At 42.7% G+C, this 21347-nt stretch overlaps 1 protein-coding gene across 5 annotated transcripts in view; it reads left to right on the forward strand.

Moving 5' to 3' along the window:
• Nucleotides 1-21012, forward strand: part of LOC123021397 (SITS-binding protein-like) — a 50746-nt gene extending 29734 nt beyond the window's left edge. For all 5 annotated transcript variants that reach the window (XM_044426111.1, XM_044426113.1, XM_044426114.1 and 2 more), the window contains 3 exons: nucleotides 5463-5584; nucleotides 7095-7274; nucleotides 20632-21012. In XM_044426111.1, the coding sequence (XP_044282046.1) occupies nucleotides 5463-5584; nucleotides 7095-7274; nucleotides 20632-20805 (476 nt within the window). In that variant the 3' untranslated portion in view covers nucleotides 20806-21012. The remainder of the gene's footprint in view (nucleotides 1-5462; nucleotides 5585-7094; nucleotides 7275-20631) is intronic.
• Nucleotides 21013-21347: the final 335 nt, after the last annotated feature.

Here is a 21347-nt window from a genome sequence, read left to right on the forward strand (position 1 = left end):
GCGCTTCGCACACGCTTCTCCTGAGAGACCTAGCAAAGTTATGTGAGAGACAGGCAAGCACTCCAAGGATCTCTGCACTCCTCCCAGTCTGTAAGGACCAATGAAGCAATGCAAATAGCATTTCTGTGGGAGTGCAGTGTGAACCAGGTCTCAGATTAGAAGTACAGCAGGGCAAAGGGGGCTCAAATTGTCATGACAGTAAGCTGCAGAGGCCGCTGGAACAAGGAACCAGTTGGGAAATAAGTCTTCCTCTCCTTAACTGTATCAAACCACTAAGTGAGTGCCTGATCATGCAAGCCAGCCTTGCCTATTAAGTCCCCTTCCCAAGGGTCGGGAGGGCACTGCAGCTCTTGGGCATTGGCTTTGTGAACAGCCATTCACCCTGTGGCCTGTTGCAAGGGCCAAGCCACACAGGAGGGACGAGATCCATGCGTGGTTCCCTGCCTCTTTACATTATGGGGGGCCAAAAACCCCTGTAAAGATCCAATCCAGATCTGGGCAGTAAGGAGATTGCCTGTTCCCCTAGTGCATTTTGCTGACCGACTTCTCAGTAGGGAAAGCATACTATGGGTGACCTCCAGCTATCCAAGCTTGGCCTAGCTCTATAAATGTTTGTTTCACTTTTAGGCCCTAGCTAAATGCACAAAGGTAATCATGGGCAATGGACCGGGTTTTGTTTTTCTTTTTAATAGACTAGTGCCTCTTGTAGTCTTGTTTAGAAACCAGCTTTTGTGACAGTATATGCAGCTCCTCTCTCACTTTGTCTGAACTGAGCTGGAGAATCCCAGAGGGCAGCCTTTAGATGCTAGATTGGTATGGTTTGACTCTTGAACCCTTTCAAGCATCCTTTTGCCCAAGCAAAAGAAAATGAATTGGGAAATAGTGCCTAGCGGTACAAGGGTGATTTTAAGTTTTGTGCATATTCCAGATGCTAAAGCAATACCACAGACTTGATATTCCCATAGCCATGGATATCACTTGAAATAGGAAGGATTTTGTCTTGTCCCAGAATGCCACCTTCTCAATTCAGGAATACAGCTGTTTGCAGTTCATCACACACTGAAGATTAAGTGGCACTTAACTAATCCAAAAGACTTTGACAGGCAATGTAACGTGACACGGCTTTACGTAGCTTAGTAGATCCTTATGGGGCTTGGAGGTTATAACACAATTTTGCTCTGTTAGAGCAGAAAAGTGATGGCGTGAACCAGGTATTGTTATCGAATTTATAAGGACCACATGCTGTAAATGAGAGCAGATGGATTTCCCTGTGAAAGGCGGGATTCAAGCTAGCAGGGGAGATGGTGAGGGTTAAGAGGGGATTTTATTGAAAATCTTGCCTCAGGCATCAAGAATCCAACTCCTGCTCCTGCTGGAAAGAAAATTCTCTCCCAAACAAAATATTTTGCTGCAATGCTGCTCAAGTGACAGCACATTGTGAGAACCAGAAACAAATGAGCTCCAACCTTTCAGGATGGGGGGAACACAAGATTTACCTTCAGGTTCTGCTAGTTCCATTCTGCTGTTTTGAAATACTATTAATTTTTACCCCAAAGGACTTTCTCATCATGGCAAGCGTATATGCCATCTGGGACATATGCCTCTTTATTGAGTTGGGAGTGGGGTACGTCTTAACTACAAAAAGGAGAACAACTTTCAGTAGTTGTAGTGATCCTGGGAACAACTAATGGTACAAGCCAGTGGAGATGCATGAAACCCTCCAGACACAGAGAACCCCTGTGAATTACAGATATCCCTCTATAAGTACCCCAAAGGCTGTCACAAAGAGGAAGGACAAGGTCTCTTCTTGCTAATGCCAGAATGTAGGACATGGAATAATCAAGTCAAGTTGTGGCAACCCAGATTCAGGCTGAACATCAGGAAAAGCTTCCTCATGGTCATAGCAACACAACCAGCTGCCTAGATTGGTGGTGGGCTCTCTCATACTAGAGACATTCAAAAGGAAAATGGACAGCCATAGAAACACAGAAACAGAGCGAGTCAGAAGGGACCTCCCGGGCCATCTAGTCTGACCCCCGGCTCCAGCCGGCTCCACTCATGACATGCCCACCATGGGCATGTCATCTGAGTGGGATGGTGTAATATGGTGTCCTGTAACAGCAGGTGGTTGGAGTCAATGGCTTTCATGGCCCTTCCAAATCTCCTATTCTATGATTCTATGAATCATAGGGCATCCTATACAGAGAGGTAGGAGAGCAGAGTCTTCTCCTGCTCTACAAAGCATCTTCAGCCATATAACAATGGTGCTTTGGTGGGAAAGGAAGGAGGCTGGGCCTCCACCAAGCTACTATCTAGGTGGCCTTGGTTTCCTTCCCTCGGTCCCCTTCCCCACCCCCAAATCCCTTCTCTGAGGTTGCTGTCCTTGATCTGGACTTGGAGCTCTGTTTTGACCTCAGATCTGGGAACCTCAAAAATTGTATGGCTCCCCAGGCACTGTCTAGGGGACATAGGTTTGCTCTATGAACCAATCAGCGACCACCATGGCTCCTGAATCTGAGAACCAACACAGACTTCCTACAGTGCTTCAACAATCTCCTTGCTTCTTTCACAGAATTTTACAGTGGGTCAGATGTGCTTGTATTCCATTTGAAGTCCTCCCATATCTTCCCACCTCCTCTTCCATCTTTTTTCTTAACCCAGAAAGTCTGTTAAGGGGGAAAATGGAATAGCTGCACAGAGCCTTTGGATAAGTAGTGCAAGCATCCATCTGTCTGGACACATCCCTAGAAAGCCTTCAGCTTTCATCAACCGGGTGCCTTCCAAGTGTGTTGGACTACAACACCCATCATTGTGTGAATACTTGAAGGCACCAGGGTGTGAAAGGACAACTCTGCCTGCCCAGATAAATGACAGAGCATTTCGGATGGGAGCTAAACTGGCAACAAGGGAGCCAGAGGGAGCTTGACCCCATCCTCAACTGGAACATACACCTTTGCTTGCTTATTTATTTTCCTATTCATGACATTTCTATATTGTCCAATAGCCAAAGCTATTTGTCAGCCACTCTTTGTGGGAGGGGAATAATTTTGACACATGATATTCAAGTAATGTTTTGATCTGTCATTGGGAAGCATCTTCAGAAAAGAAGTTTCCACGCTCAGGTTAACAAGCCATGTCTGTGCAAGTCGTAACATCACTTGCAACTGATGTAAGCAGTGTAAACAGTGGTTCACATTTTACTCTGTGCAGGCTTGACACATGCCGTGACTTACATGCAGGCACCCTACAACTTTGTTATGAAATTCTAGATGACCAAAAAAGTGTGAAGGTGAGGTGAAAAGGGAAGTGCCCTTTAGTCAGACTGCTACATACTTTCCCCACCACACCTGCTGTAATATTGGATCCAGAATTAGCCATATTTTCAAGGTGTTGGTGATGACCTATAAAGCCCTAAACGGCTTGGGTCCTGGCTACCTGAAGGAGCGCTTACGTCCATATATGCCCGCCCGCCCCGAGATCTGCAGGAGAGGCCCTTCTCCAGGAACCCTCCGTGAAGGAAATTAGGAGGGTGAGTACTTGGAGGAGGGCTTTCTCTGCGTTGGCGCCCAATCTATGGAATGCGCTCCCCAGAGAGGTCCGCCTGGTGCCGTCGTTATTTGTTTTTCGGCGCCAGGCGAAGACCTTTTTATTCAAACGTCATTTTAATTGCTAATATTATTTCCTTATTTTATTCTTTGGCCAGGGCGACTTATTTTAGATTGTAAATTCATTTTATATTTTTAATGTATTATATTTTAATGTTTTGTGAGCCACCCCGAGGCTTTGGTGAATGGGGCGGCATAGAAATTTTCTAAATAAATAAATATTTTGAGTAGACAGATTGAAATCCATGGATTTCAGGTAGTCATGGCTAATATAAGTCCAATGGATTTCAATGGGGTGTCCTCTAAAAATGACTGAGGCTGCACTGTTATGCAAAAATGGTCTACAGCTCCCATAATTCACCACCATGCTGGCTGGGGAGTTCTGGGAGATGTGGAACTTATTTATGTTTAAACATGGATAAGAGTGACCCCTTATTCTGAATGGTGAATTTGAATGACCCTTAAGAAGCCCCACAAGAATAATTTCTGCTGATGCAACTATTAAAATAGTTATACAGAGGCAAACAAAATGCACAGAAATGCACTTTCTTTTCATAAGCATTAATTCAATCTTATATATTTCACCTGCTATAGCTACCTCTTGCTTTTCTAAGTATTGGTATTCTGTATCTGCTTCATCGCCGTTATTTGCAATGGATGCAAATAAAATGTTAGACAATGAGAGCTGAAAGATTTTTGTACTTTTAGTAGCTGGATCATTAATCTCCAGTTCAGCTATTTATACAAAGGCTGTTCCAGCTGGAACCCTCTTTGCTTCATATATCAGCTAGAATCTTTCATAACATAAAACAAGCCAATCACATTGTTTTTGTTGCAGAAGTCTGATGGTCAAAGAGGTGAAATCATAATATGATTCAGCCTCGTTTGCCTTTTTCCATTGCTTCTGAAATGTTTCGGAAAACTGGTGTGCCTTCTGAACAGCACCAGTGGCACACTGTGTGTGGGTTAGTTCTTTGTTCAGTTCCATTCATCTTGCGCAATCTGTACTGTCTGCGAATGTGCTGTTAGTTTTGGAACAGTGCTGGCTTCTATGGTCCTTGTGCATCTTCTTTCTCTTTGGATCCTACTGGTTTCTGCACCAGCAAATAGAAAATTGGGGTTAAGCTTAGCAGTTCCATTCATGGTGCTGCAATGTTAGCTTATGCTCTTTACGGAAGTTGCACCTGTGTAATGCTGAGCTGGCCCTACTGTGATGGATGAAGCAGACAACATCGCCAGATGCGAAGAACCGCATTTTGCAAAGCTCTTCCATGCAGCAGATGTAGACTGGGATGAGGCATCTCGGCAGTTGTTGGGCCACATCGTCATCATGTGTATTCAGGAAAACACAGAGGCTTAGTTGCAATGATTTTATTGTTAACCCAGGCTTCCTGTTCCTGAATTACTGCATTTAAGGGCTTTTGGTTGCACTACCTACATTTATTTAATTAATTATTGTATTTTATGTCTATACTGCCCAACAGTATAAGCTGTTTGGGCAGCGCACAACATGATCTTTTCGGTTTGTCAGAGCATTCAAACCTGAATTCTACACAAGAAAGCTCCTCCTTTCCTGCTTGCTGCTTCACAACCTCTAGGTAGAACTGTGCTATAGCAGGATGGCACAAATATGCCAGGAGGGAGAGCATCATTTTCTGCACTGCAGTTTAATAGCTCATTTTCCTTATTCTTATTATAAGGGGAAATGCTCTGAAAAAAACTGACACAAAACGGGATAATCACTATATGGTCTAAAGAGCCTGTAAATACCAACCACTTCTGCTAGAAAAGCCCTAAAAGTAAAATTAAATTCACTTGCATTTATTTTCTTTTCCATTTTCTGTATATGCTGAACAGGGGGAACTCTTGCAACTGGTGTTCTGTCTGATGAAGAGCTATATGTTAGATGGCTCCAGATAGTGGCTTTCCTTCCAGTGATGTCCTTCAGCACTCCACCGTGGGTCTGTTGTGATGACTGGGTAGGTTTACCTTCATGTCTTATGTTTAACATGTGCTTTCGGACAGTGCAAAGGCCAACAAAACCCTTTTGCATGTTGTTTCCTTGCAGCAGTTCAGGTTCCCACAAGAAAGCCATCTCCTTTTTCTCAGGGATTGGATTCAGACATCATGATAACCCATGGTGGCTTACAAGCCAGGAGTGGTTTGTTATGCTTTCTGAACCTGGGCAGAGTAGTTAGCAAAGATGCTGCTGAGTTCAGACAAGACAACAGGCTGATACAGTTGCACTGGCTTGCAGTATTTTGCGAACCCAGTGTCTAACTCTCATCTCCATTTCCCATTTTATATCCTTTCTATCCCTTTCTATCCCATTCTTATCTCCCAATCTTCTTTCTGAGAATGCTAGTCCCCTAGACCTGTAACTTTAAAAAAAATCCCCATCTATTCTCATTTGCTCCCTCACACACCTGCAACTCTCTTTCCCTGGCTGGTCTTCTCTGTCTTAACCCCTCCTGCTTTTAAAAAGTCTGAAAACCTTGGTTTCTGCGTCCTGATTTTTCAGTCCCCATTTTTCAGCACCATTTCTTCTTAAATCCCAGCCATCGAACAGCTGGCTCCAGGCACTTGGCCGTTCCATGCTTCTCCTATCTTACTGTGCCTCATTAGACTGAAACCCCGTGGGCAGCCCTCTCCTTCTTTCTCTGCTGTAATAAAGAAGTGGCACTCTGGGGGATACGCATGAGAAAAGCTGGCAGGGCAGCTTCATGATTGAAGAGAGAATTTATGGGCCAGGGTGAGATGTCTGAACAGACCGAAATCAAATAACCACGAAGTTCATATTTTCTGGGCAACCTTCTATTCATTGTCTGAGTTCACGCAACACTTAAAAGTCAGGGGTGCTTGTCACGTCTTATGAACCCACTGCGGCTTATTTGGGTTTGTTATAAACTTAGTTTCTGGTCAGCTGCCTTGTGCGTTAGCCATGCTGGCCCTGTCCGGCGTGTCCTGTCCGCATGGCCTCTGCAGAGATTTGGCAGCAGCACTGGCAGCCCCATCATGGCCTGCAAGGCTTACTTGCAAGTTGGAAAGAGGACCATCAGCTGTTCCCTGCTCCCCTCCCCCACCAAGCAGCAGCAGCAGCAGGGAGGTGGGAAATCTTGGGGCCCCTGCAGTGGCCTTATGGGGTGCCTACAGGAAAAGGAGGGGCAAAGAGGGCAGGGGCGATGGCTCAGGACCCCTGTTGAGCCTGAGCCTCTGTCATGCACACCGGGGGCCTCAAGCTAGATAGCTGTATGGTCTGGCTCATAAGCTACAGTGCCATATTAACTGTAACTATAGTATACCCATAATGTTAGTTGGGAACAACCTTCTTAGGAAGCACCCAGCATCCCAAAAATCCTGCCTTGCTCAAATAGAGGACTGTATTTCAAAAACTATTTTGATCTGGTGCAAAGGGAAAAGGGAAGAGAGGTGTTTTTCAGCTGTCTTTCCCATTTGTTGAAATGACATACTGAACTTTCCTTCTTTCAGGTGCTGAATCTCACCAGACATTACATTGAGTGGCATCAGAATTTTGTGGTTCCTCTCATTGAAAAATATAGCAAGGAGTGGCTCTCCCAGGGGTATCCTATTTTTCGACCCTTATGGTGGCTCTGTCCCACCAACCCCATTGCCTTTGCCATTGATGATGAATTTCTCATTGGAGATGAGGTAAGAAATAAGCTGTACTTTAGCACCTGTTCAGATCAGCAATAGGTATCACAGGTTCATATATGCATCAAAGGTGTTTGGATTAATCTTAGGACACTGAACATGACCATTCTCCACAGAGGGAAATTCTGTATGCAGTTACAAGGGGGGGAAAATGAATACTTGATGGAGTGACATCTGGAAAATCTCAGAAACTAGGACAAATGAAATTGGCAAAAAAGCTTCTATTAAGGCTAGAATGAATCTTGCCAGGGAAGAATCCACAGGAGCTCTGGAAAAGATGTCTTGCCTCATTGAGCTTTTTGAATCAGAAACTTTTAGATAATGTCAGTCAAAATGTAAGAAGAGAAGATCCCATGGATATAATATACTTGGGATTGTTAGTGGAACATGTTGTCTCTCTCCAGGGTGAGGAGTTTGTTTCAGTTCATTGCTGATGAGAATTTATCCAATTTCCATCTCCTAGAATCAAATGCAGCCTCAGACAAAATGTTTTCCAAAGTCTGTCCATTTCTGAATTTGCAATGCAATTTGCACAGCAAAAACGATTGATAAATGCATACATTTGAAAATATGAAGAAAAAATGTGTACATTTGAAAAATGATCACAAACACTTTACTCAATGGTCAGGTAAAAGTCTACATTTCAAAAATGTGCACAGCTGATGCATAAATTTAGGGAAATGTGCCTGAAAAAATGAAGATGTTTTTCTGCAGAAACACCCTAACATTGCTTCATACTTGGCAAACTGATATGGACATGATTTGCTGTGTGATGGTGCTCAGAGAACCAGTGTCTCTGTATTGTTACTGATTGGAGACAGCACCAGAAATTCCTTTTGCTCTTGCCTCAGATGAGGCCCTGTGTGCTGACCAGGGATTCGTTCCTGCTACACACACTTGTCTGGGAGTATTTCCCATTGAACTCAATGGACTTATTTCTGCATTGACAAACCTTGGATCCCACTGTAAAGCAAGCAAGAGTAAAAACAACCTTCCGTATGAGGAAAATGTAAGCCAGCATTCTCCAACTTAGAGTCCTTCAGCTGTGCTGGTCTACAACTCCCAATATTCCTGACCATGTTGGCTGTGACTGATGGCAGTCAAAGTCCAAAATGTCTAAAGGGCACCAGGTTGGAGAAGGCTGCTTAAAGGTTTTGATGCTTTGTTTTTGAGAAAAGACGATGGATAGTGGAGGAAATGATGAAGGTTTATTTACTGATGATATCTAAAGACAAATATTCAATCCAGGTTCTAATTTTTGGGTATAATTTATCTGGCCTATTAACTTTTATGTGTTTGGAAAGGATCCAACACATCACAACTGTTTCCACCAGTCCAATCACCTGGCAATTCTAGTGTCAGTACATTAAACCAGAGCAGGGGAGTAGCAGCTAATGTTGGCATTATTTCAGGCTGTTTTCTCCCTTAGATAGTGGCCTGGAGGCTGACTGATGATGTAAAATATTGACATTTCCCCCAACCAAAAGATTACATGACTAGTCAGCTGAGTTTCTTGTTGGTAAAATCTTTTTTGTGTATTATTCTGTCAGTCTCTAGTAGGGCATCTAACACTACTGACTTGCCAGCTGTCAGCCATTGTGAGAAGAAGGCGTTGGGCTGGCTTCTTCACTGACTGAGGACATCAGAAATGGAAATACACCATTAGTTGTCCAACTCCAAAGTTCACTGAAAGATTTCCCCATAAATTTGTAGGTTCTTATCCAAATCTAATCTCAGATAACATCCCTCAGACTCAGAGTCCACCCATAGGCTAACACACAGTACAATCACAAAATGGTTGACTGACCCTACCATTAGGTGAAATGATGTGAATATCTCAGGCAAAAGTTGAGGGGGCAGTGGGGGTAGCCACCCAACTCTTCTTCCTGAATTCCTTGACTGTTTTCCTCTGCTGGTCAACTGAGCTGTGTATGCCACACAACCTGTCTTGGACACCTGAAGCTAGCCTGCTGCCTCAGGTGTGTTGGAGGCTACTATCTCATCACCAGCTTCTGTACATGGATTAGAATGTGCCAACTTGTCTTTGACCTCTGGCAGCCAAAGGTCTCAGCTGGCCCTTGTCAGATTATTTCAGAATGTTCTCCCAATTTTCCCAGCTGTAGCCCAGTTATAGAAAGCAACAGCTTCTACCAGTCTGGGTTATGAAAAGTGGTCCTCCCAAAGAGAACTCCATCCTGGCCATGCATTAGGCCAGAGAAGTGCACGGAACTTTTATAACATCTCTTCTGAGGGAGATTCTTTCTAGCCACTCCAGCAGAGTTATTTATTTTTCCACTCAGATTCTCCATCATTGCCTTACCTGAAGCCCTAATGTGATGGTGTGTTAGTGAGATTTTCCACTGACCCCTCCCAAAAAAATCTCCGAAACATTTGTATTTCAGCAGTGAAGTTTACAATGCTTTAGCAAAGTCTACTACTACCTGCAGCACCAAGATGAAATATGGAGCTTTCTATTTAGTGACATTCTCTATCTCACTTTACTTTTCTCATTTCCTTTCCCCTTTCATCCTACTATTTATTGCCTGGCTCCTACCATCATCCTCCCAGAAAATCTATCACCCACCTGGTGGTTCACAGCGGAGCCTTCTGTAATAAACTGGCTGTGCCAGAAGTGAGGTTTTATGGGGCATTTGTAGTTAGATCCCTTTGGTTTATGTGTGGGTGGTTGACTGCATCTTCAGTGAAGCTTTGATTTTTGCTGGAGTAAAGGGAAAAAACACATAATAAAAATTAGAATGGTAGAAACAAGAAATACAATAAGAATATATTCTGCTGATTCAGTAATCCAAGTGGCATGACATCTGTGGACTTCAAAGAATACTTGATTATAATCCATAATGATACTAAGACTATTTCCAAACATTCACTTTAGCTGTTAATTCTTACAATACTTCTCAGTAGAAATCTGATGTCTTTCCCAATCTTGCCTTTGGAAAGGCCTTGAAACCACCACCTGGGATCTGCAGACCTGAATCTAGATTTAACTTTTTCTTCTTCCCCTGGGTCTCTGCACCTTCTCTCTCACAAACTGGGACTCAGGAAATCCAGGGTCTAGTCCCCGCTCAGCCATGGAGCCCACGGGGTAACCTTTGGGCCAGTCACAGACTCTCAGCCCAACCTACCTCACAGGGTTGTTGTGGGAATATGACTGAGAGCAGGAGGTGATGAATGGTTTAAGCTGCTTCAAGTTCATAATAAAAACACAGATATAGATCAAATAAATATTTACATAAAATGCTGACTTGGCATAAGGCAGAAGCCTGTGCTCCTAAAAGAGAATGGAAAGCTCAAATGCAAACAAAAATGTACAAATTGTCTACCTTTTGGATGCTGTACAAAATAATCCCTCTCTCCTTCCTCCTGCCAATGGCTTTGCATATTACCAGCTCCTTTCTCCTAAGGCACCATTTAGTGGGGCAAAGGGAGACATGGGTGTTCTGCTTTGATACATATTAAATCTTGAAGTCTGTTTATAGGGTTGATTTATACGAGATATTCATGCCAACGATGCCTCCAACTATTTCAGATCTTGTTTGCTGAAATTAATAAGACAACTGCGTGCTGTGTTAATGTTATAATCAATTGGCTTTAACAAGCAGTTGGAAAGAGATTAAAGAGCAATTAACATTTTCATTCCCTTTCGAGGGAATGAAGTTCAAATACGACCAATATCTAATTAAATCATTTGAACCATTTTTATCATTTGCTGAATGTAGGATTAATAGACAAATTTAATATTTCTGCCTGATCTAGGCAATGACACACTGATCTTTAATATTGTTTGTTCTAAGATGCTTATGTAGTAGGATCTACAGGATTGTCTTTAATGATATTAAGAAGGATCTTATATAGGGCTCATTAAGCACTCAAAGTGCTGTGATGTTTTATATATAATTGTAGCCTTTTAAAAGATACAGAGATTATTCTAAGAAGAGCAATAGGTACCTCATTAAATAGACACTTTTGTTCTGATGTATTAAATTGTTCTGGGGAGCTTCCAGATGGAGGGCTCCTAGCCCTAGCAATCAGAATGCATTATGCAGCTCCTTCATCTTTTATTCCCAAAGAGAGTTTCTGAACTAAGGAACAAGATGAAGAAGGCCATGAGGAAACATGGAGGGTCACGAGCAGAGACTGACCATGTTGGGACTGCTTGTAAAATGCCATGACAGGCAGGGCAACAGGATCATAAAAGTTTCATCTGGAAGCATCCTTGACTGCTCTGGCAATTCTCAGTGTGCAAGAGCAGGATTTCCTTTTCCCCTGCGTGATTTCCTTTTAAATTGCACATGTATTTGGAGATGTGTTCCATCCCCCATACACATGTCTTTAGTCAAAAGAATTATTCAGAGCTAACCCTATTTATTGAGGATAGCCTTAAACATTTTAACACCTAAAGTGAGAAACTGAAATGGCATCTCCTATACCTCCCAAAACGGCTACACCGTAGTTGTTTCAAAACCAAAAATACTCCCCCTCATACAGTTCTCACTCATCTCAGTTCCTCATTGGCCCTTCTGTTTCATGCATCTGTTTGTGCCATTTTTGCTTGGAGAAATCTTCGTTTCTTTCATTCTTTTACTTTGGCTGTCAGCATTATCGTCATCATCATCTTCAACTTCATCTTCACAGCTGTTGGCAGCTAAGGTTGCTCCTTTGTGTATTCAAAAACCACAGACCATTTTCCTTGCAAAGCATTTTTTATTGACCAAAAAGCAAAAACAACTAGAGTGAATATCTGTGTATGGTGGGTTTTTGTTGAACCCAATCTCATAATTATCTCCAGAAACTCTCCTTATGAGCATGCCTGGACCCCATTCCTTCAGGCGGAGCCTTCTGAAAACAAGTGTGCTTCCTTTCTGTTTGCCTCTAACTGGGCCACCCTTTTCTGCTTATTCCCTGCCATGGGGTCAAGAGCTGGGCCAGCTCACCTGTGTCTGAGAAACTCCCCTGCTCCAAGTCCCACCAACTGTACATCTTGGTTATTCCCAGAGACTGCCTGCACACCTGAGGCAGTGAATGCTTGAAATAAGCATCTCTGTTTCTCTCATCTCAGTGTCTCAGGAGGACCCATATTCCCAGCCCCCCTCCCTGGTTCTTCTGATTCTGATTCTTCTGAAGCCCAACCAGAAGTCCTTGAGAAAGAGTGCCCAAAGCAGCCATCTTTCTCACTCCCAGCCCCAACTGCACCCAAATAAGCAGAAATAATGCACATATTAGCTGCTGATGGCATAAGAGAGCAGTGGTCCACTGCCTACCAGGAGGTTCTAAGTCATTTCCTATGAGATGAAACTGCTGCTGTTCTGCAAATGACGACCGTTGTGTAGGCTCTGCTGGTGTGTGGAGCATAACATGCAAACAAGTTGCTGCTGCAGGATTTCCCTCCAACCTCTGTGGACTGGAAAAAAACCACAACTGGGTGGGACAATGGAGATTTCTGGATGCGCACAGTGTTTCTAGGAAGTGTCCTTTTCACACTTGCTGTAACTTGGAACATGTTGAGATTGGTGTCTGTAAAATTATTCCTGCTCCCTTGTGGTCCTGCATGTTCCTTACTGCTCTCTGAGCCAAATAACAGAAAATTGTTTTGACCCTGTGACCAGTTCTGAGTACATTCCACCTGGTTGGGTAGCCATATGGTGATCTGAATGCAGCAAAGATGCATGCAAATTGACTTTCAGCCTGGAGTGAAGGCACAGAACACCTCTTTTTCTTCTTGTCTGCCGAAAAACACTCAAGCTGTGTGGCAGAGCAATCAAATGAGTGTTTGACTAAGCTGAGCTGTGCCCACAGTCAAGACTACTTTCCAGTCATTTGAACTGGATTTTAGGCAAGCTACTTACTGCTGCTGGTTTGGCATGACCTGTGGTTACAGCGATGAATCTACAGTGGCTGGTGGTTGAGAACATCTGGCACATGATGCCAGTTTGGTTGTTAGATGTTCTTCTTTGAGTCTGTTGCCAGGCTGGACATACCCAGAGGTGCCCCTGCAATGAAGCAAAATGGGAGTGCCTCATTAGAAGGATAGAGGCGTCACACATATGGTGCATCAATCTAGCAATTTCCTTCTTTTTAATTTGGTTGATCTCAATTTATAAAACCTTTTTAAAAATTCACATTAAAATTAATACACATTTTTCTCCATTTCCCCTATGTGTATTTTTGCCTAATATACACATTTTTGCAAGCAGGTTTCTTAATATAGTGTATATTTGAACATTATTTTCTCTCACATGGGCATTTTGCTATGCATTTGCTATGCTATGCATTTCATGATTAAGAATTCCACTGCAAAATTCAAAAAAGGTGTGAATCTCAAAGGATAGTTAATTTTGGGGTTGCATGGTGGTTGAAAAGTGGTTGGAAAGTGTGAAGTTAGATTAGTTCACATTAAAATATGGACAACACAAAATTCTCCCCCATTCCTGCTGTTATATCATTGCTAGTAGTGAAGCACCACAAAGCCCCTGTAGCTAAGCTTTTCAACAGCAAGCATAAATCAATAATGCTAGAAAACTTCTTTCTCCCTTACATATTGCAGTCTGATTACATTCACATGAAAATTCTGTGAGTAAAAATATAAAGTATATAAAGTAAATAAAGAATATAATACTTTTGTGAAAGAAAGACAAATATAAACAGAAATCACATTTATATGGAGATCACATTTTATTGGCATTCTTTATTATCATATCTTGAAGGAAGGAATAGGTGGTCTTTTCTGGCTAGGCTGCAGCTGGCTATCATATTCTGCCATGTCAGAACCATTCCAGAGCGTGTCTCCAAAATCCCACTGTCACAACTGAAAATATATTCCATCTGGAAAACAGATGCCATGAACCTGTCCTTATTTCCATAAGGTGAACTCTAGCTCTAGCAGTCTAATATGGCTCCTGTCAGAACTGATTCTGAACTTCACATTTGTTCTACAGAAGCCGAGAGCAAATGACCTTGCGTTACCAGGCTTCTTGTTTGTGGAACAAGTTACATTTATACTGGAAGGGAGATGAAAATTATGACCTGTTGTAGAAAGTCAGACTTTCTAAGATGGAATGTGAGTCATTGGAAGTGGGGGGATGGGGAGCAGGGGAGAGATTTGAAAGCCATCAAGACTGGAGACATTTCTGTTCTCATACTGAATTCCATTGAGGTCTTCATCTCACAGGAAGTTCATATGCCCATTATCCCCATTCTGAACTATTGAGGGCACAAGTGTATGTGATGGCAGCAGGACCCAATCCTGGCCCTGCTTCCTTAGAGAGCTGGGGTGGGTCCATTTAAGCATTGTGTGGGCAACGGAGTGGGGGAAGAAACTGCACCTTGCCCCATCTGTACTTTCCCAGCAGAAATCCTTTTAGAAGTGCATTTCTCAGCCAGGGTTGCTTTCAGCCAGGGAGCTCCTTGAAGAGAAAACAAGCCCTAAAAGGTTCAGGGGGAGACCATGGGCAGCAGAAGATGACATCTCCCTATTCCTGCTTAGCTGTCAGTCAACCAGACATTTCACAGCAATTTAGCAGCAGCTCTGATTTTGCAAATGGACCAGTTACCACCTCATCTAGTTTTATTTTCTAAAACAGTCTTGGGTCTTGTGGCAAGCCTCCTAGAAATCAGCAAATGTGAGCTTATGTGACACCATCACATATCTCCTGCCTGAAAACCACAGAAACCTCTCCTGGACAATTGAATGAGACAGTTTCCATGGCAGAAACATGCCTATGAACAAGATACAGCAAATGCAAAGCTAACGACCTGATGAACAACAACATACCTTTATTTGGAGGAGCTGGGAGCCAGTGCTGGGATGCATGTTCAAAGCCCACAATATAAAATAACATGCTGGCAATGCCTTGCAATTCCAGTTAAAATACAGAACAGCTCATGGCTTTCCAGAAGCCTCTTTGTGGGGAAGCCAGTGGAGAGTGGGAGAAGGTCTCAAGATGCTGGGCATCTCATTGGTGGGCCTGAGCAGGCAGGCAGCCAGCCAGCCAGGCTTCAGCTGGCTTGTGAGGTTTCCTCAGTGGACCAGAGGAAGGAGGTTATCACCCTGGTCTGCCTGAGCCTTCCTTAAGCCACCTCAAGTTGCATTATTGGCCATGCATGCATTTCCTTAGAACTGCTTTAAAACAAAACAAAACAAAACAAACTTTTATCAAATCTCTGCCCTCACTCTTGAGGTGCTCACTTAATTCCTTAGGAGGAAGCAGTTTTGAAAGGTGGCCAAGTACTGACTATTCATGAGCAATTCCTAAGTGATGGGCTGGGAATTTGTCGTTGGTAAATCACATGGTAATGGCACACAATAACCCAAGGGACTTTCAAACCAGGAGGTTAAATGGACAGGTAGATCTTGAAAAATAAAGGAAGGTGTCTTTGGATTCCCTACCACTTTGGCAGTCCACAGCTTTCTGATTTGACAGATGGTGAAAATACATTGTTTAGATCGCGGAAAGGGTCCCAGGGAAGGCTCTCCTACTGCGCTCTCCAAGCCATTTATGTGCTTACCGTGGGAAGCCAGCCACATGGACTTCCCTCTCCCAAATGGATGGCCTGTGTTCTAGGCAGACAAAGATGCATGGGGTTCCACCCACAGTTTCTTTCATTAGAGATGTGCAGTGCATAATGTCATGTCTGATCCGTTTTTTTCTTGCTAAACTGCCTCTATGAGGCAATAGATCTAAAGATTGGCAAGAAAATGTTTTATGGACAGATGGGGAAATATGGACAGATGAGGCAATTGTACTGGTGGGTGTTGATGATGAGTTTTTGCCATTTCCTCTCCTGCATGCTAAACATGACTTGCTACTATGGCTGAATAGCAATATTGGCAATTGTGACATTTCTTAGTATCGGGAAGCCCCCACCTATTTTTATTAGCATCAGACTCTCCATCATCATTGGAAATATTTATTGAGGTTGATCAGGCAAAACGACCCATCATCCATGTCTATGACTCATGATTGGCGAATAAATACAGTACATAAGCTTTTGACCAAGAATGGAATGTATATTTTTATGATCCTGTTTGTCTAATTAATGGATCACCACTTTGGTCTTCATACCTGCCATGTCTGTGGATCTCAGGCTCAGCTTGCTTTGTGCCTACTGGGCACCAGGACATCTCTTTAATAAGGGGTTGTCTAATTCAGCCAATGCTTTGTTTAAACATGTGCTTTGACAGTGTACAGTAGTCGCTTCTTTTGGATTAGAAGGAGGTTATTAGATGAATAAATTTTGTACTGGGACAGCATTTAATATTCACTGCTGTAGACACTCTTTTATCTACTTACTTTTGGGATATTAACAGAATTCATGAATGTCAGAATAGATTCTTCATGGATTCTTCATGTCCATTTGATATCCAAGCGACTGACATTACATTAGAAGGATGAATGCTCACTTCATAGAATGCAATAGATAAAAAACTTTCAGCATTTGGATAATGGCATATGGACACTACCTTTTAATCAATATTTGTCTGGCTGTCTAATCCATATTTGCCGAAGCTTATTTTTAATTTTTAGAAAGTTGCACTTTATATGCATTTCATATTTATTCAGTGCTATGGATATATACAAATCTATCTATGTATATTTGTGGTGTAGTGGTTAAGAGCATGGGACTGGGACTCAGGCAATCTGGGTTCGAGTCCCCGCTCAGCCATGGAGCCAACTGGGTGACTTTGGGCCAGTCACAGGCTCTCAGCCCAACCTACCTCACAGGGTTGTTGTTGTGGGGATAAGATGGAGGAGGAGAATGATGTAAGCTGCCTTGAGCCCTTTGTAGGAAAAAGGCAGGATATAAATCAAATAAATAAATAAATAAATAAATTTTAAAAAAGTGATGAGGGCAAAAGGAAAATAAATGAAGCTCACTGGTGACCTAACTAACTTCATAGGATTGTTGTGAGCATAAAAAAGTGAGGGGAACGATATAAGCTAGCCCAAGATTCTTCAAAGAAAGGCATGATAGAAGTATAATTACTGATTAAAGTTGCGCATACATCTGTATGTGGCAGAGACTGGGATACTTTCCAGGGGTGGAGAAATTCTGCAGGGGTGGGACATGATAGTCACTGTGACTGGGAACTGGGCTTTTTGCAGGGTGCTGCTGCAAGTCAGCTTGGCCCCTAATTTGCATGCTCCCCATTGTGCATGACCTAGCCTAATTCCAGGGCATTGGTGGTGGTGATGATAACAACCACTGTAAAAATACAGTGCTGCATGACAGGAGAAGATTTTGCAAACAGACTCTTTTTCAGGTGGGTGGGAGCTAGAAAGAGAAAAATCTCAGAATTTTTCTCAGATAAGTCTTCTGAGAAATGGTTGGCTGAGTTCTAAAACAAATAGATAAAATGAGAATACCCCGTGATACAGCTGTGCTCTTTGATATGGATTTCTTGTAGTTTGCTTCAGTATGTTTTTCCTGCTCCCTTAAAGTTGAGTGGTGGAGCTGAGCTAGTGTTGCAAGTTCAAATGTAGAATTGTGTCTTGAATGTACATTCCAAATTCCATTGACTTGTCTGTCTTGAAGCCAGAAACCATGGCCAGAAATCTTTCAGAGGTTTTCTGGCCATGCTGAAGATGGGTTTAGGGCAGGGATGGATTGCCTCCAGTTATTTGAGTCTTGGTATTCGAGAAACCATTTGAAATACTGCTGAATGCATTACTTCTGACCAGACATGTTATTCTTAGGGAATGGGCTTATTTTGCTTAATTCTGAGTAGGCTTAAAATTGCAAATTTTGACCCCACCTGAACAGGCTTAGTAAGCAAATTCTGACTCCACCCACTCTACATTTTGCCACATTCGGTTTGCCTCTAGTCACCCACAGATGGAAAGAGGTCACTATGATGGGTCCCAAGTAGGAATTCAGCACCCCGGCTGAAAAGGATTCCCCATCCCTGGTTTAGAAATGGTGCCTTCAGTTGTGCACATCAGCATGAAAGGAAATATCTCATTCTAGGAAGATAGCACACTGTCTTGTGTTTTACCTGCTTCATGGCCTCCTTTCATGCATGCCAGCTTTAACTTTAACAGCTTTGTATTTTATTGTATATATTTTAAAATGTTATTTTAAATTTTTTGTTGTAAGCCGCCCCGAGGCTTCGGCGAATGGGGCGGCATAAAAATGTTTTAATAAATAAATAAATAAATAAAACTCAATGCCATACAATTCAAAGGAAATATACTTTAAATAATTTCAGGCACTCTTGAAAATGAGTGCTGAAAGGCTGGAGTAGGGAGTCATAACTGAAATGCAGCACAGTGTCCTGAGTGTCTGTGCCAAATTTCTGAGCACGTGTGGTATAGTGGTTTAGAGTGTGGGACTGGGACTCGGACAACCTGGGTTCTAGTCCCCGCTCAGCTGTGGAGCCAACTGGGTGTCTTCGGGCCAGTCGCAGCCTCTCAGCCCAAGCTACCTCACAGGGTTGTTCAGAAAGCAGGAGGAAGAGAATTATGCAACCCACTTTGAGTTCATTAGAAAAAGCAGGATATGAATCTAATAAATAAATAAATAAATTTCAGTTCAATATCTCAATGAAATTATTGCATTACCAACAAACTGACCCACAGACTTTCAAATGGAAAGCTGAGTGGATGGGTTATATCAATTAGCAGTTTTGCCTTTTTGCTGTTAATCCCAGTAACTTTCAGCTCTGAATAAAAGCATTAGAGGAACTGGGAGAGTTCACAGGTGAGTGAAATGGCGGAGCCTTAGGAACAGCAATGACTTTTACAGTTATTTTAAAGTTACTCCTGGAAAATCTCTTTCTGTTGCTGTAATTTTTATTTCCTGAGCAGCATTTTCTCGCTGTTCTTGTTTCCAAATGCCCTTCTTTGGAATTCCCCCCCCCACCCCCCGCCATGGAACCTTTTATTTACAGGCTGGAATCCAATGGCACTCATACAATAGGATTTCCATTTGCACAAGCGGATGTCCACTTCTCTCTCCTCCCCATTGCCTGCCCCAAAGCTGCTCCAGAGGTTCATTCATTCCAGTCAGCAGGGCGGGGGCAGGGGGAATTCTGCCAATAGTTTCCATTCTGCTGTTGAACAGCCTGGGTTGGATATAAGCCATACAGCTCATTTTCTCGGAAAATATGAGGATAGAACATGTCTTGTTTATTTGAAGGCAAAGGCCGGACAGCATTCGTGTAACAGAATCAGTGGGGAGGTAGGGAATGCTGAATTGTGCCTGCACACCCACTAATTCTTGCAGCTAAACACCCTCCCCAGGCTGTTTTTCCCTGATGCCAGGCTTCACTGGGTCCTGGAGCCCAGCTTGGAGGAAAATGTTACCAAAAACAAAAAAGATTACTAGCAAGGCATTTTCAGCAGGGAGTGCAAGAAGAGTTAAGCACATCCTGCCCACTAATGCTCCATGCCAGTCTATTCAAATTAAAATGCAAACATGAGTTGGGAATTCCAACTTAGCTTGAAAACACTCCAAATTTATGCATTTCCTTGATTCTACCTAGATGTGAAGGTGCCAGGAGGAACAGACTTGCAGGATTGTTCCTTTTTAGCAATAAAAGCTTACCTGTCAAGGAAGTAAACATTTGGCAAATGGAACAGAAAAGGGGACAAAGTTCTGTCCAGTGGGATTTTTTTTCTAAGTAACATTTTTTCAGGAGTTTGATAACCACTTCAGGTTGATGTTTCAACATTACTTTTCATAATAGATAAATATTTCTAAAGCTGCTGTGGAAAATGCGAAGGGATTCCCAGAATATGGTGGCAGTGACATTCACTGCCTTTACTGGCTTGAAATGAAATATTTATTTATTTATTTATTTATTTATTTATTTATTTAGAAGGCTTCTATGCTGCCCCATTCGCCGAAGCCTCGGGGCAGCTCACAATTGCAACCGGCAACATAATGAATCATAATATTATAAACCTGGTCTCTAATAAAAGACATGATGGAATAGAACAGTACACAAGCTGGCCACTGAGGAAACCACATGTGCATAACAGCAAAGAAGGATTTTAGGATGTGAGTTGGCTTATGGAGGCCACAACAACTACTTGCCATGCCATATCTGCTGTACATTAATTTGAATTCCCAGCAAGAGAAGAGGAAACTTCCAGTGTTGGTCACTGGTTGGGATAATTGCTTCTAATCTGTGAAAATACATCAGAACCTAAGAATGCTTCCTTTCGTTATTCTCTTAAAGTTTGCTCTGGCAACCTTTTGACGCAGTGTTATTAGAACGGGTGTGACACGTAACAGTGTGCCGGCTTCAGGTGAGTTTCACTGGGTGCCCTAGGCATATTCCATCCCATATGTATCCTTAGTAATGCTTTTCATCTTTTTCTTCTTTTAAACGTAGGTACTTGTGGCTCCAATAACAGAACGAGGACAGCGTCAGAGAGACATCTATCTGCCCAGGGAGGGTCAAAAGTGGATGGACACCAGCACTGCTCGGGTGTACAATGGAGGGACCTTTGTCAAGAACTACTCTGTTGCTCTCGCGGATGTGCCTGTTTTCATTAGGACCTCCTAGATGGCAGATGACCCAAGATTTCAGAAAGCTTATAGAACTTCAGAGACACTTTAAAGGAAGCGCTCTCTTCCTTTAAAAAGGAATTGTAAATGAGGTGCACTTTTACACAAACAATATATACTAAAACAAACAACTATAAAAAGTGCTTAAAAAATCCATGTCCTAGTTTTCAAAACCAGTAAACCCCTCCAGATGTTTCTGTCGGAACTGCACCTATGGTGCTGTCTTATGTCTTAGTATTGCATCAACACAACACTTTTCTTTCACTGAAGGTCTCAAGATGCTTGCATGGGTTCCCAAGTCATCACCCAACCAAGCACCGACCAGAACCAGATCTACTTAGCTTCAGCAAAGTAGCTCCTTCACATGCTTCTAGACCTTGCCCTGGGATCCCAAAACTCCAGCTGCCATTTCTTCTCTTCAAAGAAGCTTGGAAACGTCCTATTTGTGGGGAAGAAGTGAGGTTTGGAAGAAGGGGCTTGGCCCTTGCCACTCCCACCATTTTTCTCCCTCCTACTTTCCCCCATGCAAACAAGAACAAC

The sequence above is a fragment of the Varanus komodoensis genome, unplaced genomic scaffold (genome assembly GCF_004798865.1).
Source record: "Varanus komodoensis strain SLA01 unplaced genomic scaffold, ASM479886v1 scaffold16, whole genome shotgun sequence".
Taxonomy (NCBI): Eukaryota; Metazoa; Chordata; class Lepidosauria; order Squamata; family Varanidae; genus Varanus; species Varanus komodoensis.